Source organism: Salvia miltiorrhiza, chromosome 1, assembly GCF_028751815.1.
Source record: "Salvia miltiorrhiza cultivar Shanhuang (shh) chromosome 1, IMPLAD_Smil_shh, whole genome shotgun sequence".
NCBI lineage: Eukaryota > Viridiplantae > Streptophyta > Magnoliopsida > Lamiales > Lamiaceae > Salvia > Salvia miltiorrhiza.
In genome coordinates, this window is record NC_080387.1 from 55,133,121 (window position 1) to 55,160,676 (window position 27,556).

Below are 27,556 nucleotides of genomic sequence, written 5' to 3' on the forward strand. Positions count from 1 at the left end.
AATCTGCGCGGGAATGAGCTTCTTGGTACCAGCTAAGTCAGTGCAGGCCTTTGAATACTTGTCTGCGCGGGAAAGAGCTTCTTGGTACCAGTTAAATCTGCGCATGCCTTTGAATACCCAGTGATCTGTGCAAGCATTCTTGGTTCTACGCAATAAGGAAATGTTAATAAATGAATAAATGAAGATGTAAGATAATAACCTGCGCTGATAAGTATTTACTCTTCATCATAAATGGTTTTAGTTCTCACTTAAAAATATTATTTCTACCAGATACCAGATACAGACACTGGCATCGGTGTGGAAAACTCCTGCGCCGCAAAACGCAATTGTAAGAACCTGGAGATTGATGCGAAATCGTCTCCCAACTTATGATAACTTGAGAAAGAGGAACGTTACTCTAGGGGAGGAGGAGAGCGTGTGCAAAGAAGGTCAATCTCAAGGTGAGTCGACAAACCACCTTTTCCTTCTTTGTGCAAAGACCCAGGAGATGTGGGACGAGATTCAAAATTGGTTGGGGCTTAGCATGGCTCGACCTCATTCGGTCGAACTTCACTGGTTGATGTTCACTTGCTTCGGAAAAGGAAAGAAGATCATAAACCTCCTCATGGCGATATGGGTTGGCTGCACTTGGATCCTGTGGAATAAACGGAACGAGAGAAGATTCGAAGGGAAGGAGTGGGATGTCAAAAGCTTGGTTCTGGAGATAAAAGCTAGAACGTGGTGTTGGAGTAAGATTTTTGGAATAGTTGATAAGGAGGTGGAGTTCACCAAGTGGTGCTCAAATGATTTAATTACGTGTGTTCTCTAAGGACGTTTTTATACGTGGTACCTCTGGTACCTTTTTTCAATGAAATTTTACTTGATAAAAAAAAGATACATATGATCCTTAATTTATTTAATTGTTGATACTCTTAATAGGTTTAATGTAATTACATATAATGGAGAATTTTTTATTGGGTTAATTACGCCAAAAACCGTGAACTTTGAGCCAATTTCCAAATTTGCCATGAACTTTTTTTTTAATAAAAAATTCTCTGAATTTAATATGTTGAATAATTTTTCCATAACTTTCAAGAATCCTCAAATTGAATGCTGACATGGCACATTTTAAGTGATCTGAAAACTGACGTGGTGTTGCCGGCAATGAATCAAAACGACGTCGTTTAATTGGGGTTAAAACGACGTCATTTTGAGCCCAAACCCCTATCTCTCTCTCTCTCTCAGTTGTGGTCGAGCTCGCCGGAATTTTTGCAGCCGCCTACAATATCTTCGCTACATCCCTGTCCATCACCCTACAATTCTTAGCCCTCACATTCATCGCCCCATCAATCTCGACATTCGCATCCTTGGCCGACTTCAAGTTGAAAATCGGCGCACTAGGGTTGACGAAGAGGGAGCAAACGTAGGGATTTGGAGAGGATCCGCTATGGTTGCGCTCCATCTCCGAAGACTTGCAGACATGGCTGCCATCTACTTTCCAAAAACACACAACACCAGCAACCCTAATACACACACACACACAAGAACAAAATAAAAAATTTCCAACAAATTAAAGGAAACTCATTCCCCAAATCTACAAATTTTCAATTCACCATCTGATTCCTTCAATGGAGGCCCTGGGCACATCGAAGAAGATGATAGCGACGCAGGGCGGATCTGGTGTGGCGGCGGAGGGGTGGCGGATCTGGTGATGGTGGTGGGGGAGGGCGGTGGAGAAAGAGATGTGGTGGTGGAAAAGGGCGGCAGGGCGGTGGATCTACGAGGGTGGGTGGGGGACGAAGGCAAATGGCTTTACTCCTCCTATTGGTGGGTAGACTGCAGTTGCCGACGGTGGCAGGGGCGGCGGATCTGGTGCGACAGCGGGTGGAAGGAGGGTAAATTAGGGTTTGAGGGGTGGGGGAAAGGGGGGAGACGATGGGGGTTCTGTTTTTTTTTTTTGTTCTTTATTTTCTCTGTGTCAATTTTTAGTCATAATAGACGCCATGTCAGCTCGGAGCTTCACCGGAGCAAAAAAGCATGAAAAAATTGTTCAATCCCTTAAATTCAGGGAATTTTTGATAAAAAAAAAAAATTATGGAAAGTTTAAAAATGGACCCGAAGTTCATGATTTTTGGCGTAATTAACCCATTTTTATTTGATCCTCGCCATAGTAGTCAAGCTTCACTATACATAATTCGTTGCACGTATATATTATGTACAGGTAAGTCTTTTAAAAAAAATCATAAAATTCAGTTTATCTTATACGAGCTACTTGGATTGATACTTTCTCTTTCATAACAAAATATCTATCTTTAATTAAAATAATTTTGAGAGGGATAAGATTTCGTAATTATGGGTGGGGACAGTCCATTATGATGCGAGTGGGCAGTCCTTTTTATAGGCGTGATGAGAAGGTGGTGATCAGATCATCCCCCCCTTTCTTACTCCTCCAAACTACAAAATTTAGAGAGAGAATTAAGCAGACTCTCATCACTATCCATGGATCCGTACAAGGTATGTATTGCTTTTAGAATTAACTCATTTAGCTGATGACTTACTTATTCGTGTTTGACGATGGATGGTGTGGTGCAGTTCCGTCCCTCAAGTACGTACAATACGCCTTTCACCACCACCAATTCTGGAAATCCTGTCTGGAACGACAACAATGCTCTCACTGTTGGAAGTAGAGGTACGGATAATATACATATATCCCTTTCCATCTTTTTTCTTTTATGCATTAATATACGAGCTTTCATCAAATTTTAATGTTATTTATAAATTTAAAAAGTCGTGTTGATGTATTATAAATGAGATATTTAAACTTTTACATCACTTTAGCTAATCACGATGTCATTAATTTATCACTTCAATTAATTACGATGATATTAATTCCATGGACATTGACAATATTATGAAAAAAAAATCAATATATGCAAAATCATAATTAGATTTAGTATGTATTAACTTAGGTGTATATAATTATCCCTTTGTTTTTTTGTAGTGACTAATTGTGAGATTCTGATAAGTGAGTTTTCATATAATTGTTGATTTCGGAAGAATGAAAAAAAAAAGTGTGTATATGTATAATAAATATATTGATGCTAACGGCCACTGTGGTTGGCAATAATCCGGCAAGATCCGGCCATTTAATTAATGTGGAGTTGGTTTTATACTTAGAAAGCTATGGTTGAATTGTATTCTTCTAAGCATTCCCACCAAAATCTTTTATTCTGTCTTGTTCTTATTTAGTATTTAATCGGCCTCCGAATATATCGTTTTCGAAGCCATCCAGCCAGTATATCATAGGTTATCTTTACGAAACAAACAACTTAAATACTACTTAGAATTTATTATAATTTTTTCAAAGGAAATGTCATATTTTTCTTTTTGGGCTGTCCCAAACGAAATGTCCTATTTCCTTTTTTGGCAATATACTCTCTCTCTATACTTAATATTTAAATAATTTTCATCAACCCACTTTATCTACTTTATACACATTTCTTAATCTCCGTGCCGAAAAGAAATAGGATATTTCGTTTGGGACGGAGGGAGTAATAATTATTTAAGTGGTTTCCTAAAAATAACTTTAGATACGCATCACATAACAATATTAGTTACGCATCCCATAACAATGTAATACAATTTATTATTTTGATACGTCTGAAAAATAAATATTTTTCATTTTTGCGTGTGGTTGAAAATTGATGGTAACAATGTTTGATAGGCCCCATCCTCCTGGAGGACTACCATTTGGTAGAGAAAGTTGCTAACTTCGCCCGGGAGAGGATCCCGGAGCGTGTTGTCCACGCGAGAGGTGCGAGCGCCAAGGGATTCTTCGAGGTCACTCATGACATCTCTCACCTCACTTGCGCCGATTTCCTCCGAGCACCGGGCGTTCAAACCCCGCTCATCATCCGCTTCTCCACCGTCATCCACGAACGCGGCAGCCCCGAAACCCTTCGGGACCCTCGGGGTTTCGCCATCAAATTCTACACCAGAGAGGTACATATATGAATGATTTGCTAAAAAGAAAAATTAAAAAATAGCTCAACAATGAACAAATTGGTGTTTGTTTAATTTATTGATTAGGGAAACTTCGACATGGTGGGAAACAACATCCCGGTGTTCTTCATCCGGGACGGGATGAAGTTCCCGGACCTGATCCACGCGATGAAACCGAACCCGAAATCCCACATCCAGGAAACATGGCGTTACCTGGACTTCTTCTCCCACATCCCGGAGAGCCTCAACACCTTCACCTTCTTCTTCGACGACTACGGCATCCCGCAGGACTACCGGCACATGGAGGGCTTCGGCGTGCACACCTTCACCCTCATCAACAAGGCCGGCAAGGTCAACTACGTCAAGTTCCACTGGAAGCCCACCTGCGGCATCAAGTGCCTCTCGGACGAGGAGGCCAAGGTGCATCGGCGGCGCCAACCACAGCCACGCCACCAAGGATCTGTACGACTCCATCACCGCCGGCAACTTCCCCGAGTGGAAGCTGTTCATCCAGATCATGGACCCGGCGGACGAGGACAAGTTCGACTTCGACCCGCTGGACGTGACGCTGACGTGGCCGGAGGACATCCTGCCGCTGCAGCCCGTGGGGAGGATGGTGCTCAACAAGAACATTGACAATTTCTTCACGGAGAATGAGCAGCTGGCCTTTAATCCCTCCGTCATCGTGCCCGGGATTTACTTCTCCAACGACAAGATGCTTCAATGCCGGACTTTTGCGTATGGAGACACGCAGCGCCACTAGGCTTGGGCCCAACCACCTGATGCTGCCGGTGAATGCGCCGAAATGCCCCCATCGCAACAACCACCATGATGGCTTCATGAACTTCATGCATAGGGATGAGGAGGTGAATTATTTCCCCTCCAAGTATGACCCTTGCCGCCATGCCGAGAAGCACCCCATTCCCACCGCCGTCATAACCGGGAGACGTGAAAGGGTGTGCATCGATAAGGAGAATAACTTCAAGGAACCCGGAGTCAGATACCGTTCATGGGCACCAGACAGGCAAGACAGATTTGTGAAGCGATGGGTTGATGCGTTATCGGATACCCGTCTCACCCACGAGATACGTGCTATTTGGATATCGTGGTGGACTCAGGTACCAACTTTAATCTTAATTATATCTATATGTGTATTTAATTATTTGGAGTATATTAATTAGCGTTAATTGCGGCGCAGGTCGACAAGTCCCTTGGTCAGAAACTGGCGTCCCGTCTGAATGTGAGGCCAACCATGTGAAGGAAGCAACAAAGCATATACTCCTATTCCTATATGTTTTGATGAAGTAATAAGTGGTGTAAACATAATCGGGTGTTTCCAACTACAATTATCGTCCATCGTAATTTCTTTTTACTTCTGTAAAGTTTATTGCGTGTTGTAATATCTATGTGCTTGGACACATTTGGCCTTTTTATTGTAATGCGGTTTATGTGTGTTACCTTCTTATCTACTTCTGTCTATTAAATGTCTTTACTTTCTATTTTTTTCTAATTAGAATTACAAAAGATATTTAAACATAATTAAATAAGTAATTCTCACGCAAACAGTACCTCTGCACCACAAAATGTGGGAAATAGTTTCAAACAGGTGGAACCACTATCCACACAAAAATGAAAACACTATCCATGCACAAAAATAAAAAAAACTACACCGCTCGCAAGTGGGATTGAACCCCAAGTTAAAATGACCACCATGTAAAATACATCATTATTTTAACTAGCTTTAATGATTTATACCTAAACAAAATTACATTAACTAAGAATTTGATCTAAATTCACAAATATTATGTGTTGTATAGAAGAACCTCAGGGGTGGGTTTGTTCATAAATTCGTTTTAAAATATAAATTATGAACTCACGAATTTAATGTGGAATGTGTATAAATTTCCTGTATAAAGGAATGAAGTTAATTTTTTTTTTGCTCCCTTCATGATCTAAGTGCTAAACTTAATTTTTAATTTATATTTAAAAAAAATTATTTTAACTCATTACTAGAACCTCAGATATAAACATATTATTACGAGATACTCCCTCCGTCCCGCGAGTCTTGACACGTTTGGGTTCGGCACGGGAATTAAGGAGTTGTAGATTAATGTTTTAAGTGTGTAATTAATAAAGTATAAAATTGATAAAGTAGGAGAGAGAAGGTAATAAAAGTGATAAAGTAGGAGAGAGAATATAATAAAGGTGATAAAGTAGGAGAGAGAAGGTAATAATTATTGCCCAAAAAAGAAACGTGTCAAGATTCGTGGGACGGCCCAAAAAGGAAAACGTGTCAAGATTCGTGGGACGGAGAGAGTACATCTCATTAAGTAGTAATTTGTTTATGGGCCTCAACCCATATGTAGTTTCCAAGCGAATTCGCTTCCTTAAATTATTCATGTTGTTTGGACAATTGGGTGCAAAATCAAATGTAGAGAAATAATAGGATATCACACTATCCAATAACCAAAACAACACAACATCGACATTGATTATACACATATATATTTCCTACAAGTAGCACAACGTCTAATACTAGGCCTCCAATTCGGGCATAAAAAAAATGTGGGCCTATGTTATTTATACGCCCAACAACATCAAAATCCGTTAGTAATTAACTACGGGCATTATGTTGCCGATGCCCGGCGGCGCCACCCCTACCTCCGCCACTTCCGCGGTAGGCATGGTGGGGCAACGGCAGCTGGTGGTGGTGTTGTGGGCCTTGCTTCGGCTCGCCTCTTTGTTTCTTGGGCTTCATTTGAATGTGGCTAATCTCTTCCAAACTCTGCAAAACAGCCTCCATATCGGGCCGGCATTTCGGGTCGGGCTCGAGACATTTTAGTATGAGCTCGGCTGTTGCACATGCAGCGTTTGGTGGGTACTCTTCTTGCAGACTGTGGATCCATTAATTTTTTGAGCTTCTTTTTGTCGGGTAGGGACGGTCGGGCCCAATCCACCAAATTAAGCTGCCCGCTGGGCCGGTTCGGGTCGAGAACCCGCAAAGCCCGTTATTATTTCCAACAATACCACCCCAAAACCATACACGTCACTCTTCACGTACAAATGGCCTGCAAGTAATTATGAATAGTAATTAATTTTAATTTTAAAAACTGTTAATTAATTAGTATTTGATAAAATGTAGCTACCTGTAGCTATATACTCAGGGGCAGCGTAGCCATAGGTGCCAACAACCTTAGTTGTTACAGTGAGAATTGCCATCGACTGGACCTAATTTAGCAAGTCCAAAATCGGAAAGCTTTGCATTGAAATCCTAAAAATAAGAAACATGGGCTAATCAGAAATGTAATACTATCAAATAAAAAAAGGTCGTCGTGCGTATATAGATTCATTTTCATAGAACTCGAATTAAATCAAGCATATATAAAATGCTGTGAGTATTAATTACCTTATCGAGTAATATGTTTGAGGCCTTGAAATCTCTATAGATTACTGTTTTTTCAGTAGTGTGCAAGACTGCTAATCCTCGAGCTGCTCCGGTGGCTATTTTAATCCTAATATCCCAGGGAATTAGCTCGCCTCCCTCTGTAAACAGTAATTAATCAATCTCTAAAAATCATAATTTAATCAAATATATATAACTATTTTAATTTTTTCATGTAACTATTTTCTTGGAAAAAAAAAAACAATGTACTAATCAAAAATGAAAACCAGATAGGCTAGTGGATTATTACTTCTGAATAGGTGACTTTCTAAGCTTCCTCGCTGCATGTATTCATAGACAAGGAGAAACTGCCTTTCCTCCCAACAATAACCCAACAATTTCACAAGATTTGGATGGCTGAATTTTCCCAAGAATTTTACCTCCGCCTGCACCAATAGAAAATAATTAATATATACGTAAAAAGTCAAGATAATCATAGAAAAATTTCAAAACATGTAGTACTATTAATTTACTCGAAAAATATCTGGATTGGGAAGAAGGAAAACTATTTTAAAAGTATTAATGGGTCAATGTAATCAAACTGCGTATTTAATGAAACACGTAGGAAGTTTGGCTGTTGACTTTTCGATGAAGAAATTGCAGGCCTAATTCACATACCATCTTTATATTATAACTGCAATCATCATATGAAATTACTACTAATTGCCGTTTAATTATACATAATTAAGCAGCACATGTTACATGCAAATTACATGCTATATCACCACAAAAAAACGCCGAAATACCGGCGGCAGAGCTACCGCCGGCAATTACCGGCGGTCCAATGAATGATTGTTTTAAATTTAATTACTTTAAATGAATTAATAGATACTATATATATCAATAATACGAGTGTTCTGTACTGGTGATCATTCAAAAGTAACTTCAAAGTTAAGCATGCTTGACTTAGAGCACAACTAAGATGAGTGACCGACTGAAAAGTTCGTCTAACTTATGAAATAAATAAAATAAATAAAAATATATATAAATAAATAAATTTCAAAAACAATTACCGGCGGACACAGTATCCGGCGGAAAACACCACCGCCCTTCGGTGAAGATTGCCGGCGGCAAAATCGCAGCAGGTAATTACCGGCGACAAGCTGCCGCCGGTAATATGCCGGTAGTTCTCCGCCGTTCACCGACGAATTATAATGGCGGTACCGCCGCCGGTAATTACTGGCGGTGTGTTTTGCCGCCGGTAATTGTGTTATCCGGCGGCGTTAGTTCGTTTTCCGGCGGCCGCCTTGAAATTACCGACCGGCAAACGCCACTGGTAATCATTTGTTTTCTTGTAGTGTATGTTCCGTAATTAATGATTAGTTTTACTTAGTTAAAAATGATGATAGCGTGAGCACATGCATTAGCGATAAAAACTAGATATTGACCTGTACTCATGATCATGAAATATTAATATTTTCGTGAAAAATTAATTAATGTGTTACCTGCCACTCTTTGAGGCCTTGTTCGCTGTCGGGATTCGATTTCTTCACGGCGACGGGCATTCCGACGCCGACTCGCGACGGCGCTAGGGTTTTCTCGTCGAGGAAGCCTTTGAAAACTCTTCCGAAACCTCCCTCTCCGAGCACCGTATCCGGCCGGAAATTCCTGGTGGCGCTTCTTAGCTCGGCGTAGGTGAACATTTTTAGATTCGGAGTTTTGATCTGGCCGCTAGGTGGAATCGCCGCCGCAGTCCGCGGCGGCGGAGGGCTGTTGCTCCTGTTGAGGCCCGTCTGAACTGATAAAGGATACAAGTTTGGACGGGACGGAACGAAATCATAATTTCATATAGTAACTCAAATTACAACCTAATTAAATATAACAAATTAATTAAAAGAAAATTTATCGGACGCTCATCAGATCGTGTCTGTGGCTCTGTGTGTGTGTGTGTGCATATAGTATATACCTGGGCTGGGAGGTCTGGTGCTGTTGCTGGCAACAGGTTTGGGCCAGCAGTTTCCCATCTCTCTCTCTAGGATTTGAATGGGAGAGGAGAAGTGGGATAAAGATGAAGAGAGATTTTGGAGTGTGAGGGTTTCTGGGAAGGAGGGAGGAAAAGAATGTGATGATGCAGTAGTAATACAAAAATATGAGTTGCTCTCTTCCTATTGGTGTATTATAATGTGTGTGTGTGTATATATATATATATATATATATATATGCATATAATAAGCTGAGGAAGAAAACTTTCTTCTGTGGACTTTTTCAAACTCATCTCTCTCTGTTTTCTGATAGTATCTGTTTTTTTCTGATAATATAAGTGGAAATATTAGGTTTTAATTGCATGTGTATCTAGTTTTGGAAAATTAATTTTGATTTTTGGACCATACTTTTCTTTTTTCAATTAATAACTAAACTTTTAATATTTTTGAATTTGATCTTAATTAATTAATATTAATCTTATATGGACGTCAAAATTTTATTACGTGTCATTTCAATTGATAATTGAAACGTTTTTTTTATGAAACATAAAATGCCGTTTTTTTTAATCTTTCGTGTTATGTTGCGAGCGGTAGACTTCATGGAGCGTGATTTTCGAAAAAGAAAACGTCATTTTTATGTACATAAAAGGTAATATTTTAATTATCGGCTGAAACGCCAGATAATAAAATTTGAGAGTTCATGTAGGATTAATTGTTGCCCAGATAGATAATGGAGTATAACTCAAATCAAATTCTAAAAGGATTAATTGCGTGTAAACATTGTTTTCGGATGTTTCCCACAACTTTTTAATTTTACATAGTAATTCCCACCTATTATTATTATGATGATGATGATGCACTTTGAAGTCACTTGCTAGTTAAATGGGAATATCTATTTTTTTTTTTAAAATTTATGTGTTTTTACGTTCGTATTTCACACATTTATAGGGAGGGCAATCGTGTCGGCGATTATCTGGCCTCCAATGTTTCTACCAATGGTTTCTGGTCGGTGCCTATGCCTGAAATTGCACAGCTGGTTCGCAAAGACAGCCACAAGACTTATATGGGTCATTTTTTGATGGTTGTTAGTTGTTCGGTTTGGGGTTTGGGTGCGGAGTGTCGGGTCTGCTTTTTTCAGAGCTTCGGTGCGCTGGGCTCTGGCCGGTTCTCGGTCGGACTCCTTGGGTTGCTCTTTAGTCCCTCATTGTTTTATCTTTTGGGGGTTTTTGGTTTGTCATGCTTTGTGTTTTTTTGCTTGTTGCTCTCGCTTTTGCAATTTATTTTTAATGTGTTATTTGGGTGGAATGAGCCGGGGCTATCTAGAGGTAATGGTTCGGCCGGAGCTTCTGAGGTAGTTCCACCTCCGCTCCTTTCCCCCCCACTCTCAGTTTTTTGCTTAGACGAGTACTCTTTTTCCTCTTATCCTTCAGAGATTTTAACGACACTCGACCCTTAGTCTGCGCCTTATGCTCTCAAGGGTTTTAGTTGGTTTCCTTTTCTTAATAAAATCTCATTTCATCGTCACCTTGAATGTTAGAGAATAATTGGGAAAGCATGAATCAATATTATATAAAATATGAAAAATACTATTTTACTTTCTTTGGGGAGACTTGAGTTACACAAAAATCATTCTTTTTTTTCTATCTTTTTTTTTTTTTTTTCTGGTGTTCCTCCTATAAACTTTTCGCATTTTCTTCAATTTTTTTTTCAATAAATTTCGCGTGCTTTAATTAATACTAATTGATTTTGAGAGTTGATTATTTCATCATAGAAATTTTTAACCTTTTAGTATTTTGAGAGTTGATTATTATTATTATTTTTTGTGATTTGTGAAATAATACACATAAGAAAAAAAATTGTTTATTTCTTTTCAAATCAAAATTAAAAAAAAAGTATAAATTGAATAAAAGTGGTAGGACACATCTTTTAAAGACCTTTTCAATTATCTTTATAAATTAGATTAGTTTTAACATGACAAATCAAAATGAAAAAAGAGTAATCTTTAATGAGGACAATGAGAATAGCATTAATAACGATTTTTTTTATTTGCCTCGTCAAATGAAAATGTAGTAGTGACTTTTTATATAGTATAAATTATCCGTTGTTGAGTTTAGTTTGAAGATCAAAATAGTTATTCATTGACTCCGACGAGAAATTTGTTAATTTTGCATCTTTTTTATATGTTAGCATGTACGCAATATTCAATTAATACAATATTCAAGTGTGAATGGATGGAAGTTGGGCGAACATGTTTGAGGGTAGGGTCAACGACCTTCACCTCCAATTTTGGGATGCGGGCCCACTTGATGTGCTTCACATTAATTTTTTATTTTCAATTTTCAATACCCAAATAAATACTTATTCAATTATCACTCAAGTGAAATATTCCCAGCTACTACGTTTCATTCTTCTTCGTCTTCTCTATTTCTTCCTTCCCAAGATAAACGTAGCACTGTTGCTAGTCAGCGTGGTTTAGGAATGATTTGTGAATCATACTCCCTCCGTCCAACAAGCTTATCCTATTTTTTTTGGCACCATTATTAATTAAAAAGAGTTAAATTAAGACGTTTTTAGTATTAATTGATAAAAATAGTAAGATTAGTCCTTTGTTTACTTTGATGGAGTGTAACTTTAAGATATCTCAAAGCACTTGATTATTTTTATCATTCAAGCTAGTTTTACTTAATTCATATCGCGTGAAAAGAGTGAGATTGGAGTTATCCTACTCTTGAGGATAAAAATACTCAATCATTCATTTTATCAATCATGCAAAGTAAACGCTCCCTAAAAGTGTGTAAATGTGTGAGATTATATTGTTTGTAGTGTAAATTTATTACCAAAAATAAAAATAAGATAATATTATTGAGACAACCCAAAAGGCAAAATAAGATAAGATTAATGGGATGGAGGGAGTATAAGGATTGCATTTATATCAATTGTAAAATTTTCATTGAAAAACAATGGATAAGAAAAAAATATATATATAGTATATTTTTTCTTTTCTTTTTATGACATGTTTACTATAAGGAAGATATATGAGTTTTAAGATGAAAATGTAAAAAGTAAGGATAGATGGAGTATTGAGAGTGATGAAAATGTAAAAAATAAGGGTAAATAGAGAATTAATTGTGGTGAAGTAGTATTCAAAAATGAAAAAAGAAGTTTTTTTGGGACGGACCGAAAAGAAACATTAGGAAGTTATTTAGGGGACGGAGGGAGTATTATCCAATATTAGAGAGAAAATAAGTTGTCCGAAAAAATATTGCCATGAGAAAATTTTATATCATACTAATAAATATGTGGAAATTGTGAAAAAATGATGAAAATATGTAAAAATAGTGAAATTGTCCTTTTTTCATGAAAGGAAACGAACCCTAAAAAGTATAAATTGTTCAAGATGAGCTCACAATACAAAATGCTCGATCTAGAATGTTGGATTTGTATTTACAACATTTTAATTGTAAACTCATTATATATTCAGTCAAGATGAAAACTTCCAAACGAATGTCTACAAACATCAGTCAATTATTTATAAAATAATACTCCATTCGTCCATGAAAGAACTTCCTATGAGAGAATGACACGGGTTTTAAGAAAAAATATTGTTGAGTGTATTGAGAGTGGATAAAAGATAGTTGAGTGTATTGGGAGTGGTGAAAATGTGTTACTCCCTCCGTCCCGCTAAAGTTGGCTACATTTGTTTCGGCACGGAGATTAAGAAATGAAGTGTTATGTTTTAATTGAGTGGGGCCCATCAAAATTATTGAGTTAATTAAAATAATTTATTCCTCCTTTCACTTTCTTCTTCCTGCACTGCCACCCACCTCCGGCGAAGTCGCCGGCATCAGCCACTCCCTCCTCCGGCGAAGTCGCCGCCACCCTCGTCTCCCTCCCAATCCAAGAGCCAACCACCCTCAAATCTACCAACAACCACCACCACCGTCGCCAACAACCACCACCGCCGCCAAAGACAAAGTTCTTACCTTCTTCTCCGGCGACAAAGAGCTGCCAGAGAATCAAAAACAAAATCTGACCCCAACACCAGACACTCCAAACCAAATCAGAATGCAGAATCAAAAAGCCCCAATTCCATAAAGCAATCTGACCTTCTATTGAAAATCATCAAAAATTCCCAAACCCTATCTCAAAATTGCAAAATTTATCGGTTCACTGAACATTCCATACATCGTTCCGCGGTCGGCTTGAACTATAGTCGGTGGCCATGGGGATGGCGTCCGCCGGAGATGAACAGAGGGAGAGAGAGGGAGAGACGGCGGCGGCAGGCCATGGGGGTTGCGTCCGCCGGAAGAAGAACAGAGGGGGAGAGAGGGAGAGGCGGCGGCGGCCATGGGGGTTGCGTCCGCCGGAGAAGAACAGAAGGAGAGAGGGAGAGGCGGCGGCGGCCATGGGGGTTGCGTTCGCCGGAGAAAAACAGAGGGGGAGAGAGGGAGAGGCGGCGGCGGCCTTGGGGGTTGCGTCCGCCGGAGAAGAACAGAAGGGGAGAGAGGGAGAGAGGGGGAGAGAGGGAGAGGCGAGAGGGAGATGCGGTGTGAGAGAGAGAAATATGAGTGAGGATAGGTTAGGTTAATAGGTGTAGATTAGTTGACTTAATTATAGAGTTTAATTTGGTGTAATTTTTACCCAAAAAGGAAAGTAGCCAACTTTAGTGGGACGCCCAAAAAGGAAATGTGGCCAACTTTAATGGGACGGAGAGGAGTATAATTAATATTGAGAGTTGTGAAAAGTGAAAAGTTAAAAGATTATAAGTGGTGGGGTATAGTCCAAAAATAGGTAGGAAGTTCTTTTGTGGACGTCCCACAGCTTACTGTTTTGCTCTTCTCTCAGAAAGACATGGCAGAACTCACGTTTTTGGGCAACGTTATGTAAGGCGCAGCACATGGAGCTGGGGTGTTGCGGGGGCGATTTGCGAAGAATTCCAAAAGGATGAGTTTGAGATTTGGGTGGTTATGGTTTGGCAGGTGTGGGTGGCGAAGTGTAAGGCGAAGCATGATGGGAAGAGGGAGGACCGACGTGTCACCGAGACCGAATGTGTGGCGCTCTGGGATGCTTTCCAGGATGCTAAACCGGCGTTTGCAGTGAACACGGTGATGGGCCTACAGCTGGGAGAGAAGGTGTGGCTTCGGCCGAAACGAGGTACTTTCCGTGTTGTTGTGCGCGACCATGAGGGCAGGATTCGCGCTGCTATGGCCAAGAAAACACAGCCAACGTCCAACTCCATGGTGGTAGAGGTCATGGCTGTGATCTTTGGGATCATCCTTTGTGTCGAAGAAGACTTGGCCCCCTTTACCATCTTCACCGACTCAATGCTTGCGGCACGGATTATGGATGGACCGGAAGAAGATCGGGCATTCCTTCCCCAGGATTTTCAAGACATTCTTACGGCAGCGAGATATGAGTGCTTATTGGGAGTCTTCCACATGTATCGAACGGCTAATCTTGCCACACATAGACTAGCGCAGGCTGCGCGTGATGTTGTTGGTAGCATGGTTTGGACAAGTGATTACCCTCCTTGGTTGGAGGACATTGTACGTTTTGACGTTGAGTAATAAAATTACTTGTCTTTCGCCTAAAAAAAATAGAATTACTTAAAATTAGTGTGGCCGGACTCCGGAGTGCGGCCCTTCTAGAGGCACACTTCAATGCATTCATCCTCACTAAAATTTAATTATGATTATTATTTTTATAAATACTAATAATTTGTTTTTTTTTAAACAATACTAATAATTTGTTTTTTTTTTTATGGAAATACTAATAATTTGTTAGGAGACATAGTTGTGCCTCTGCCTCTTATATTTATGCAAATAAAGTAAGAGGTGCTTAAAATTTATACATGCAAGTTAAGTAAAAGGTGCGATGATTTGCCATTTCTCAGTAAAAGTATATACGTATAACTTTCACATCAGCACACTCCGTCCCAATAGTAATATCCTATTTTTTTAATAGGATGTCCCAATATAAATGTTTTATTTTTTTGGTAATATATTCTTCATCTATATTTAATATATAAATAATTTTTATAAACACACTTTATTTACTTTTTACATATTTCTTAATCTTCGCGTTAAAAAATTACGAGACACTATTAATAGAACGGAGAGAGTATTTTACATATTTCTTAATCTTCGCGTTAAAAAATTACGAGACACTATTAATAGAACGGAGAGAGTATAATTTATGCAAGGCAAGTAATTAAAAGGTGCGATGATTTGGTATCTCCGAATAAAAGTAAACTATTTTGAAGTTAGTGAAAGCATAGAGTTCAGTGAATATAACCAAAATATACTAACCGATCAATTCAAGAATATTAAATGTATAGTGACATGTTTGTTATTTAATTTAATAGAGTATTATTTTATGTCGAAAAGTTCTTTTATGTTAAATGCCCAATCCTTTCGACTATAATGTATCTTCAGTTGCTTAGTCACGTTAGGTTTTGATAAAATTATTTTGACCGTTTCATGTTATTATTTAATTTAGAGTTCCTGATTGACTATTTCCACTTTCTAGTTGATGGGAAAGTGTAAATATAATGTTATAAATCACTATCTAATAGATTGATTCATCAAATCCATTCTACTTTAATAACAACTTTAGGTTGAATATCTAATTATAATTAAGCTTCTACTATGAGGTAACATTTGACATTTTCCGCTAACGGAATTGAGATTTTATCATTTTTTATTTCCTAGTCATGAATTATATTCCATCATGAATTTATCAAATAAAAAACAAACACATTATTGAAATGAAGGAAAAGTAAAACAAAAAGCAAAAGATATTGATATATTGAAATGATATTGATCAATTCCATCATCAATATATATATATATATATAGGGGAAGGCTAAAATAAGAACGCTTCTTAAAATATAAATTAGGAACCATTTTCAGCCCTTAGATCATCAAGATCTACGATTGATTCATCATCTTGTTGGATAAATTCATGGTCCTGAGTTCGAATCCCAAAGGTAGCAAAAAATTATTTTTCGCAATTCATGCCTTTATACAGTTTATTCATGCGTGTTATACATAAAATTCATGCATTTTTGCTGGTTCGTAATTCTTAAAATAAGGGTGGTATATATATATATATATATATATATATATAGGGTGTGGTTCTAGAGAGAACTACATTATTTGTGAGAACGGGAGAACCATCAAATCTAATGCATTCACTGTTAAAATTAATGCATTCGCTGTTAAAATTAATGCACTAAAAAAAATTAAAAAAAATGCTCCCTTCAGGATTCGAACCCAGGTTCTATATTCATCCAACAAGATGATGCATTCACCGTAGATCTTGATGATCGAATGGCTGAAAATGGTTCTCCGTTCTTTTTTTATTTATGGTTCTTTCTTGAACCTCTCCCTATATATATATATATATATATATATATATATATAAACAAACACATTATTGAAATGAAAAAGCAAAAGATATCAATTTATTGAATTGATATTGATCAATTCCATCATCAATATATATATATATATATATATATATATATATATATATATATATATATAGGGGGCCGCTCCAATGAGACCCCCTAATTTTAGTGAGATCTAAGGCACGATCTGGTGCGTTTATTTTATCAATCTTATGGTTGATATTGTATCTGAAGGGTGATTTTTTTCGCAGGGTTCGAATCCTGGAGGGAGCATAATATTTTAAATTTGGTTATTCATCAGTATATACTACATTGTTCATCAGTATATACGACCTTGTTCATCAGTATATATGTCTTATTCATTACGAATTTTTAAAATTTTATTTTTCATCAGTATATACATCTTGTTCATTAGATATGCGTTTTGTTCATTAGTATTATATGTCTTATTCATTGTACTCATGTTACACGAAAAATAGAGGGTCTTACTGGAGCACGCCCCTATATATATATATATATATATATATATATAGAGCGTGGTTCTATATAGAACTACATTATTTGTGAGAACGTGAGAACCATCAAATCTAATGCATTCACTGTAAAAATTAATGCATTCGTTGTTAAAATTAATGCACTAAAAAAAAATTGCTCCCTTCAGGATTCGAACCCAGGATCTGCATTCATCCAACAAGATGATACATCCACCGTAGATCTTGATAATCGAATGGTTGAAAATGATTCTCCGTTCTTTTTTTATTTATGGTTCTTTCTTGAACCTCTCCCTATATATATATATATATATATATATATTACTCCATGAGCAATTTATCAAATAAAAAAGAAACACATTATTGAAATGAAGGAAAAAGCAAAAAAAAGGAGGCAAAATGAGTCGTGATCGATATTCGTAATCGTGGCCCTGGAGTGACGTCATCGGATACGTCAGCAAAAGATTCTCGCCAGTGTAGGTCCGTACAGTTGTATACAATTAGTTTATTTACATTTAAGATAGCGTATGGACCGCGTCAGATACTTGAATGTGGATAGCGACTTTAGGTGGTGCTGGTTACCTTTACTCGGCTGAGAAAACTAAAAGCGCTATTGGTTGTTGACGTGTGTTATTATTTCTCGACCAGGTCTTCAATTGCACACAATTCACTTCAATTCCTACCTATGTATCTCAAATACAATATTTTTTGTTCCATTTGTGTTCGGTTCAATTATAGTGCCCTTCATTTTATGAAAAAAGCTAGAGAGACATAATATAGGAGTATTATAATACTCGAAGTTAATAGAAGAGTTAATTTCTATCAATACAAATATTTTTTATATAATAAGAACGTGTTTTTATTTTATGAATTCGTAACATCTACGTTAATTGTTTAACATTTTGCAGTTATATTAATTTATGTTATCTTTATCTCATTTCCTACTTTTAGTTCATTTGTAATGCCGAGTTTGAATCAATCTTCTAGCTCAAACATGACTATGAACTTTTATTAATAAAAATTAATTTATTTTTGTAGAAGATGAAACAATTTTTTTAAAATAACATATCAAGGTACGTAGTTCTTAATGTGCTTTCAATTGAAATAGAATAATTATTTATTAGCAAGTAATTGAGCCTTAATTAAGTGTTGTTTCTTTTCATTAATTAAATATGATCGTCACATTAACTTTGATGCCACGTGTATTATTATTATTATATACGCGAACATGTGTACGTTACGTGAAAAGTGTATAGTTTTCATTAGGTATGCTTTGTGCCCACAAAATTAACAGTTATGAATAAAATTAATCCTTATAAATAAAAATGACGAATTATAAATAATTATGCTTATATATCCCATAGTTGACAGCTATTAACCTATGGAAGTTTCTGCAGAAATTTCCCTCCGAGTAGCCAAAATTTGGTTATCTTAGCAAAACTATTTAATTTGAGGCCTATATGTTAGTACACATGGTAGTAACTTAAGGTACATGAATATATGTTGTGTGCCAAAAGAGGCACGTGGAATAAATAATTAATACAGAAGAAAAAGGTTTACACTGCGCGTATTATCATTTACATTTTTTCCACGACTAATAAGATAAATAGACCCCATTTTTCAATAAGCTATTATCATCATTGGCCAATCTAGTAACCTTCTTCAAAGCAAAGAAAATTGAGGACATTACTACGTAATTTACGACATCGTCGATACATTGTGACACGCACTAAATTATATAAATATTTAGTTTTAAACAATATTTAAAATATATATATTGTGATGACGTTTTACACGTGGTTTTGTTAAATAAAACAAAACATGTACTAGCTAAAAAACGATTGCAGTTAATTAGTAGCTAAAGTCAATATATTCAATTGATTCACTCGAATACTGAATTCTTTCCTTTGAAGCAAACGAATCAAATTGAATCCACTTTTCCTAGAAATTATCGCTCAGGCAATAAAAATAGTAATAAAATTGAGTGAATTATAAATAATTTATGTGTGAATGATCTAATATAAGTCCGGCAAACACATGTGCTAATATAATTGATGTGGACTGTTCATACTTCACATAATTTAAATTCCAAGAAAAATCATCGAATTTACATCTTGCAAGCTAGGACAAATTTTGTATTATCCTATATATGTTTGTAGATTAGATATATATATTTATTCTCTGCCATTTTAATTTTCTCACATGTGAGCAATATATTGATCCTATGTGCATATCTATATATAAAGAAGGTGTAAGGATCGACAGTTTTGATTCAAATGTATATTATTTTTAATTATGTATAGAGACGGCTGAGTTGGGGGTTAAGCTCGCACTGAGACTATATTTATTACTACCAATTATCTTATCTAAACCATCTGACCATCTTTCTCATTCACAACATTAATATTCATGATCACAATTCAATCACCTCTATTTTTTTATAATTTATATATCAATGTAATCACTTAAAAAACCTAGCCATAACATTATATATAACTATGTTTTTTTTTAATCATAATAATTTTAGCAATTTTAAATACAAACTGAAACATAAGAAAAAAAAATTGTTGCATCGATCCATTGAAAAATAGAGAAAAAAATAATAGATATGTACAGAAAAAATGAGATAATTTCAAGGTATATTGAAATATAATAAGATTGGTCTTTAATTTGTATTATAAATTTTGTTATTTTACATTATTTTTTAAATATTTTACATAATCCCTTACCGCTTGACCAACACACGCACCCCGAGTCTATTTTTTAAGTACCGAATGACTGGTGTTGGCAATGATAAAAGCGAGGCTGGAAACAAAGATGGTATGATTTTAAGGTAGATGCTACAAAGGTAAAAAGCTCACAAAGATACAGCTTCAATTAAAGGCATGAAGCTAATCTCAATATGAATGTCTAATTCGCTTTGGGACTGATTCATCCACATAAACACATACATATATATATATATATAAGTGATGTATATATATACATATGCAGTTGTAAAGAAAGAATGAAAATGAAGATCTAGTGATGGATCTAGCTAAGACAAGGAGACATTAAGGTTGGTGTTAGATGGCGATCTCTCCTCCTGCAAGTAATCCAGCGCGTTCACTATGTCTGCGATGCTCGGCCGATTGTTCGCCTGCTCTTGAAGACACATTGCCGTCACAACGATGGCGTGCTGCACGCTCTTCGCCGAGTACCGCCCTTCTAGTAGAGGATCCACCATCTCTATGAACCTTTTCCGATCCTTTAGAAATGGCCGCGACTGTACAAACACTTGTGTCAGATAAGGTTGTCTCGTAAAATAACAAAATTTTCAAAAAAATATATGGTTTAGGGGTGCTGGAGCCCCCCTGCCCTTGATCCGAAAACTCACCCATACGACAAGATTTTGCTCTCCCGGTTTCTTGCTGAAGTCCATGGCCTTGCGGCCGGTGATGAGCTCGAGCAGCACGACTCCGAAGCTGTAGATGTCGGATTTCAAGGTGAGCTTGCCGCTCATGGCGTATTCCGGGGCGCAGTAGCCGTAGGTTCCCATGACTCGCGTGGAGACGTGGGTGTTGTCGCCCACCGGCCCCAGCTTGGCCAGCCCGAAATCGGACAGCTTCACGTTGAAGTCGCTGTCCAATAATATGTTCGACGATTTCAGATCGCGGTATATCACCGGTGGATTTGCCTGGCAATGGAGGTATTCGAGCCCACGAGCCGCCCCAACCGCAATCTTCAACCTCGTCGCCCAACTCAGTGGCTCTTGATCCGCCTCTAGATCTAACAACCACAACTTTGGAGAATTAGCCTTGATAGATTAAAATAGTAAGGTTAATCCCTTGTTTACTTTGGAATATCTTAAGGCCCTTAATTATTTCTATCATTTAAGCTAGTCCCATCGAAAGGGTGGAATCAGAGAAATCCTACCTTGAGCATAAAAATACTCAATCATGCATTTTATCAATCATGCAAAATAAACGTCCCCTACATAGTAAAATGCATGGTCTTTATCGAGACATTTCAAAGGCAAAGATAAAAGATGATGTATGACATTGGCATACCAAAGAGATGATTCTCGAGGCTGCCTCTGGACATGAACTCATAAACCAAGAGCCTTTGTTGAGCGTGAGTGCAGTAACCGATGAGATTCACAAGGTTGGGATGGTGCAGCAAACTCAGCATCAACACCTCCACCACAAATTCTTGGTGCCCTTGAAGCCCCTCGAGATTCAGTTGCTTCACAGCAACCACCTACAATTCATCAACAACAAAAATTGAGATCTTGATCATTGATCCGACGAAATTAAAAACGGGGCCTGCCTACGTACCGTGCCACAGTCGAGCCGGCCCTTGTACACGTTGCCAAACCCGCCTTCCCCGATCATGTTGGCATCCTTGAAATTCTGGGTAGCGGCCGCGAGTTCCTTGAACGTGAAGCTCCGGGCCATGTTTCCCTTCTTCGAAATGCCTTTCTCTCTCCCTCGCCCTCGCCCCTCGCCCTCTTCGTCTTCAAGAATTCAAGACAATCACAACACACATAAGAGATTATATATAGGCTTCATTTCATTACTTATGATTTCTTACCTTCTTCAACCTTGACACTTCCCTTTCCCTTTGCATCAACTGCACATCAAGAAACAAAACACAAGGGATTGCGGATCAAATTAACATCGAAAATAAATTAAGCAAGAAACTTAATTACCTAATTTTTCGATGGATTTTAGGTTTATATCTTCATCATAGTCTAGTACATCCTCACGCCTAAAGCTTACGCAAGGAAAGCAACTCATCTCCTTCTCGAGAAGATTGATCGTCCAAGAATTTTTGCAGCCACCAACTTAGCCTCCCAAAGCGAATTCCATTTTCATCGAAACGTGAAATTCTAGCGAATCATTCCTTACATGAGTGAAGAAGAAAGAATTTGGAAGAACAAGTAGTGTTTTGGAGAGAGAAGTTTATATTCTCTCTCTTCTTTCACAACTCCGGACAACCCTTTTCCTAAGTAATGAAAAGAACCACATTTTACACATATCCTCATAAGCAAAACACAACCAGAGAATTTATATACTAAAAATAGTGATCCATGCAAAGGAAAAAAAATCAGGTATTTCACATCTCAATCGTAACACAACAAACTTTCAAACATAACCCAAATATATCCCCAGAATTTCAGGACCCCTTTTTTCTCTTCTTCATGATACTATATTTAGCTCGAAATTCGTCTCCTACAAAGAGATTCCCTATAATACCTCCATCTTTAACGGTACTACCTGCCCATTTTATTGCATATCATTTTCCATCTACTTATTAAGTTATTATTACATTGGTGCATCATATTCATGTCTCCTTTTTGGACTTCATTAATGTATGAAATTAGGTTCTGATCACAGTTCCTAGTTAAGTAATCCCAGAAATTTCATAAAGTATCTGGATCCAATAAATGAGCTTACAATCATACTTTGTAAATAATGGGGTAGCATCTCATGTAAATATTGTTACACTGTTGATTCATATCTAAATGCAGAAACCTATCTATGTAATCCAATCTACTCAAACAACCTAAAAGCTTGCTAGCTAGCTCCCGACGTCTCTGTAGCTCGGTCGTCTCCCCCGGTCACGGTCATTGTCGAAGTCACAAATGTTAAAACAGTGTTTAATTCTGCCTAAAGAATTAGATACACGATCGATCTATACAAGCTTTCTGATGAACTCTGTCGTCGTCGACCTGCAGCCCTTGATTGCAAGCCTGTGTTTATTTTCCTCACTGACAATGCCGAAAGAACTGCAGCAGCCTACTAAAAATGGATAAATCAGTAGTATTCAGAGCTGTAATGCCAGATCCGGCTGTTGCGGTGAACCAATTTGCAGGCTTGGACCAGGTGAGCCGGCCGGGACTCTTACATTCAGGTCCGGTGGAACTGCAAGGTTATATCTTTGCTGCTGCGCCGGCAGCCCCTGCCATGGAGATTTCGCAGGAGTACGCGTCTCAGCTTCTCCAACGGATTTAACTTGCGCCGTTTGATATCCAGGGGGTAGAACGCTGCTGCCGCCTTCTGGCAACTTAGCTTGCTCGATCGCTGAAGAATGGTTTGATGAACGGTCATTTGGGGATGCTATTTCCACCTTTGGAGATGGAGAAGAGAATCCTTCTGCAACTGGATGTTGCGGCGTCGCTGCTCTTGCAGATGAACCACCGTACCCAAACATTCCAGTAAAACCATTTCTGTGGGAGTTGTGCATGTGATTTTGCTGGGGTGGCAATTGTGTTCTCCAAGAAGACGCATCACCTTGACCGGCTACCTCGTTCTGGTTGTTGAGTTTTTTAACAGCTTCAACCATAGCTTCACAGGGCCCAGTGGCCCCGACAGAAGAAGTTCGGGGTGTAACAAGTTTGCTTGAACTAAAATCCCCAACAAACGATTTCTGCTTCTCGATTGAGGTAGGCAATGGCTGAGGAGGTGCTCCGTTATCACCCACCCAGCCAGGACCATATTGTACCCCTGCAGGTAAGACGGCCTCTATCTTCTTCGATGCCATTTTCCAAGCTGCAGGGCCGAGATTTGCAGCATACCTTGCCAGGCTTCTAGCATAAGCAAGCGCTTCTTGAAGACCCACCTACAAGAGGGGAACGAACAGAAGGCAAGTCAGGTACTTGAAATGAAGCACACATACAACAGAACAAATTTCAGAATTCCTGAAAGAAGAAAAAATACCGGCACAAGTCGCTTCATGTTTCCATTTGAATGATACAAAATGGGCGAATTGTCGCCTAAAGACATCGAATCAAATTGTCGGTAGGTGTCACGCTTGTTCTCATCCACTGTAAACTGTTTTTTTCCATATTTCATATCAGCCCTTAAAATTGATGCTGCAAGTTGGAAAAGAAGGGGTTAACTCATTGCATGAAAATTTACTACGGGTGGGACTTTGCAAAGCATCCGGACCAATACCTGGAAATTCATTATTCCAATCCGTCGAATACTCGGAGTAGTTTTCACCATTTCTTGAAGAGTAAGGTGACATAAATGGGTCAGAGGACCTGTACCTAAATAATGGTGACGCCTTTCTTAGATTGTAAGAATTAGATCCAGTTGCCTTATCTTCTCCATTAGCAAGAGTTGCACCTGAAGAAAGGTCAGTGCCAACACGATCTACTGGGGACGTCTCAAGAGGTTTCTTCTGGTTCTTACTGCTTGGCGGCCTGCCTCTCCGCACTATCTTCGGTTGGGGTGCACCATCAGCACCTTCATGCTTCAGATTTTTGAAGTCTCTCTTTGCAAGCTCTTGTATGGTTCGTGCCTAATGTTTCCCATTATTCAGATAAAAGGATGACTAAACAAGGAAACAAAACGTAAACCAGTAACAAGGCAAACCTGCCGATAGTAGACTGTATCTGCAGCATTATATTGCATGGCATTTGAACATATCAAATCTACATCAGCCTGAAATAATAATAAAAAAAATCGAGTAAAATTCAGTTGCATTTCCATCGTTTTTGCCTCCATTACATAATAGAAGAAACCAAAGCTGAATTGACAAGAATATACTCTTGAACCAAGCTCTAGTAGTGCAAAAAAGATCAAGTGGAAAACAGAAAAATGTGAGCAATAGTATATTATATAAAAATCAATCCAAGATGGCATGCAAAGTCACCATTACTAAGGCGGAATCTCTATACCATCAAAATACTACAACAAGAATACCTATTGAATAAGAAAAAAGCTCACAGATGAAGTCAATGGCGTAATGTGCGTATCCTGGTTAATTCTTGGCTCTCATAGAATCAATTATATTGGTTCTGGAAGCATCTAATGATCATTATGTTCCCAGAAATAGCTGTTCTAGCATGTTAGTAGTCAAGGTTATAGAAGTCACAGAACATTCAAGTAGCAGTAAATCTAGCCTAAGCACAAAGCTTTCAGCTTCCAATTTGCTTTTTTACATAAAAAAGCTATCTCAAAAACCATGGACTTCAGGATCTTGGTAAAGAAAAATAAAATAATGAAAATGATAGATCAATGAAAATTGAGTTCATTAAGATAGCCATTCTGTAAACCTAAGTGATCTTCAACCTACTACACTCTCCAAACTTTTCAACCACCAAAAAAGAAATGAAACGAAAACAAAAGTAAAGCTTTATGAGTTAAAAACTTCTGTTTCTCATCATCAAACCAACCTCCAACTCATCCAAGTTTTTGTAAGCTCCACTCTCAAGTTTCTTCCTCACTGTCCCAAAATCCATTGGATGCTTTATTATGTCAAAATAATCAGGCAGCTGCAAGAAAAATTCTCTAAATCAGCAGAAGAAGAAGAGAATAATCTAGTATAATAAACAATCTGCGATGGTGTCATCACCTCATCGGGATCCACAGGCTCAGAAAACACTCCATATGTGTCCTTCCTGCATCAAGATACATCCAAGAAACTATTGCTGACAACTAGTAGTGGAAAACCCAAAATAAAACAGTCCAAGAACCGAGATAACAAAAAAAAATAAGCATCAACCGAAACTAAAAGAAGAACAGAAGCAAGTACATACTTTTGAAGCCTGTCAAGAATGAATACCAACAACTTTTTTTCAGGTAAAGCAGCAGTGGGACCAGACTCCAATGGTGACCCTGTCCACAAAAATTAAATGAGAATCCAAGTCAAATCAGGAACAAGGATCCCCTACATAATTTTCTCAACTAAAAGAAATTTTATTTATCATTAAAGTTTTATCCTAACTCCTAAAATTATGAGTAAAACCTTGTAGAGGAGTGTCTGTCGCTTTCATCACAATCTCTTTATCCTGCAAACATCAATGCAATTGCAACCCTCATTATTCAAAACCCCACAACTATTCACTCAAAAAATAGCAGGAGTCACACTGAAGCAGTTCGACAATGAATCGGTTAATGAAAAAATAGCATCAGCAGTGCGAGAGGGAAAATTATGCCACAGCCAATTAAAGCCAAAACTGAACTTGTATCAAAACACACTGCTATATAAACAAATGAGAAAATAGGGGTTGCATGCTCCCACGTTGTCAAATAAAAAAATTAATAAAATTCTTTACTTGGATAAGGAATGGTCTTCATAAATAGACTAAAAGTAGATCAAATAGAGCATAAACTAGCATCTAATAATACATAGGAAGTAGTAAATGATTCATATATGTAAGTTTTATTCACAGTAAATTATAAAGAAACTACAGTAACGTAAAGAAATCATGTAAAAATCACAAATTTACAAGGAAACTGAATCATTAATCTGTACTGTTGCGACATAAACTTGACTGAGTCAAAACACAACATCCACTTCAGATCTTCAGAAGCCACGGCACAGAAAAGGAAAAGTAAAACAATTAATTTTTTGAGCGGGAAATCCCAAAAGCCCCATCAAATCAAAACCCACATTTTAAAAACCCCCTGATATTCCGGAGCCAAAATATTCCCAAAATAGAAACTTTAGCTTCGCATTATTCACAAAAAAAATTGAAAATTTATGCAAGCAAAAGCAAATCAAATATGTCAGTAAAGCCTCCAGACGAACAACGCCAAATCCCGTGCAATTTCCGAAAAATCTAACAAATTCAGCAGCAAATCCAAACCTGATCCAAACCCCCATCGTCAGATCCGCCATCATCGCCAATTATCTTGCGCTTCTTCGCTGGGCCCTCCCGATCCTCATCCTCAGGGTCCGAATCATAGTCCGACCCGGACTCAGAACCCGAATCGGAATCGTGGGAATGCCGCCCGCTTTGCTGGAGCTGCTGTTGATTCTTCTCATCAGCCTTAGTCTTCTCATCCGATTGGGGCAGGCGAACGACGAGTTTGACCTTCTTCTCCTTGCGCTCGTCTTCGTCGTCATCGAAGTCCGGCCGCGGCGGAGAATTAAGGTGATTAGGGTTCCGGCGGGTGGATCGTCGGCTTGCGGAATTGGAAAGAGGGGCTTTGGGTGGGGTTGAGAGGGGAGGGGGGTTCTTCAAAGGACGGCCTTTCTTCTTCTTTCTCTTCATCTCCGTTGTTGCTGCTGCCGCAGTTGGTACCTTACCCATTGTCTTTGGGTTTTGGAGTGAGAGAGGAGAGAGACAGAGAGAGCGAGAGAGCCTTTTCCTTTTTTTTTTCTTTTCCTCCGCTGCTTTTTGATATCAATGAGTAAAATTTAACTACTCCCAAACGACGTCGTTCTATTCGTTTCTTTCTTCTTCCTTTTTTTCTTTTTTTTTTCCCTCTTTTGTTGCCCTTTTCGTGACATTCCTATATGTAATGGAGTATTTGGAATTTCTATTTACAAATTGGATATTGAAGATTACTTTGTATCGAAATACTACTATTTA

The 27,556-nt window shown here is 38.0% G+C and overlaps 3 protein-coding genes and 1 pseudogene across 3 annotated transcripts; 1 reads left to right on the forward strand and 3 right to left on the reverse strand.

Annotated features, from left to right (window-relative positions):
- The first annotated feature begins 2,223 nt into the window (after window positions 1-2,223).
- On the forward strand, window positions 2,224-5,438 carry LOC130995012 (catalase isozyme 2-like). Its single transcript, XM_057920197.1, is given in 7 exon segments — window positions 2,224-2,493; window positions 2,572-2,668; window positions 3,704-3,981; window positions 4,069-4,404; window positions 4,406-4,741; window positions 4,743-5,099; window positions 5,180-5,438. Coding segments are annotated over 7 exon segments (1,479 nt in total). The 5' UTR covers window positions 2,224-2,478; the 3' UTR covers window positions 5,240-5,438.
- Window positions 5,439-6,399: 961 nt separating this feature from the next.
- LOC130995026 (probable serine/threonine-protein kinase PIX13) lies at window positions 6,400-9,547 on the reverse strand (annotated as a pseudogene).
- A 10,506-nt stretch (window positions 9,548-20,053) lies between these two features.
- Window positions 20,054-22,258, reverse strand: LOC130995055 (probable serine/threonine-protein kinase PBL21). The gene is made up of 6 exons (XM_057920208.1): window positions 21,938-22,258; window positions 21,820-21,858; window positions 21,564-21,742; window positions 21,297-21,486; window positions 20,624-21,015; window positions 20,054-20,512 (listed from the first exon to the last, which is right to left on the reverse strand). Exons 1-6 carry the CDS (start codon window positions 22,023-22,025, stop codon window positions 20,285-20,287), a joined length of 1,116 nt encoding a protein of 371 aa, XP_057776191.1. The 5' UTR covers window positions 22,026-22,258; the 3' UTR covers window positions 20,054-20,284.
- A 374-nt stretch (window positions 22,259-22,632) lies between these two features.
- On the reverse strand, window positions 22,633-27,363 carry LOC130995042 (SWR1 complex bromodomain subunit bdf1-like). The gene is made up of 9 exons (XM_057920198.1): window positions 26,828-27,363; window positions 25,984-26,026; window positions 25,775-25,853; window positions 25,591-25,636; window positions 25,412-25,510; window positions 24,609-24,677; window positions 24,186-24,534; window positions 23,949-24,103; window positions 22,633-23,850 (listed from the first exon to the last, which is right to left on the reverse strand). Exons 1-9 carry the CDS (start codon window positions 27,272-27,274, stop codon window positions 23,056-23,058), a joined length of 2,082 nt encoding a protein of 693 aa, XP_057776181.1. The 5' UTR covers window positions 27,275-27,363; the 3' UTR covers window positions 22,633-23,055.
- Between the last annotated feature and the right edge of the window lie 193 nt (window positions 27,364-27,556).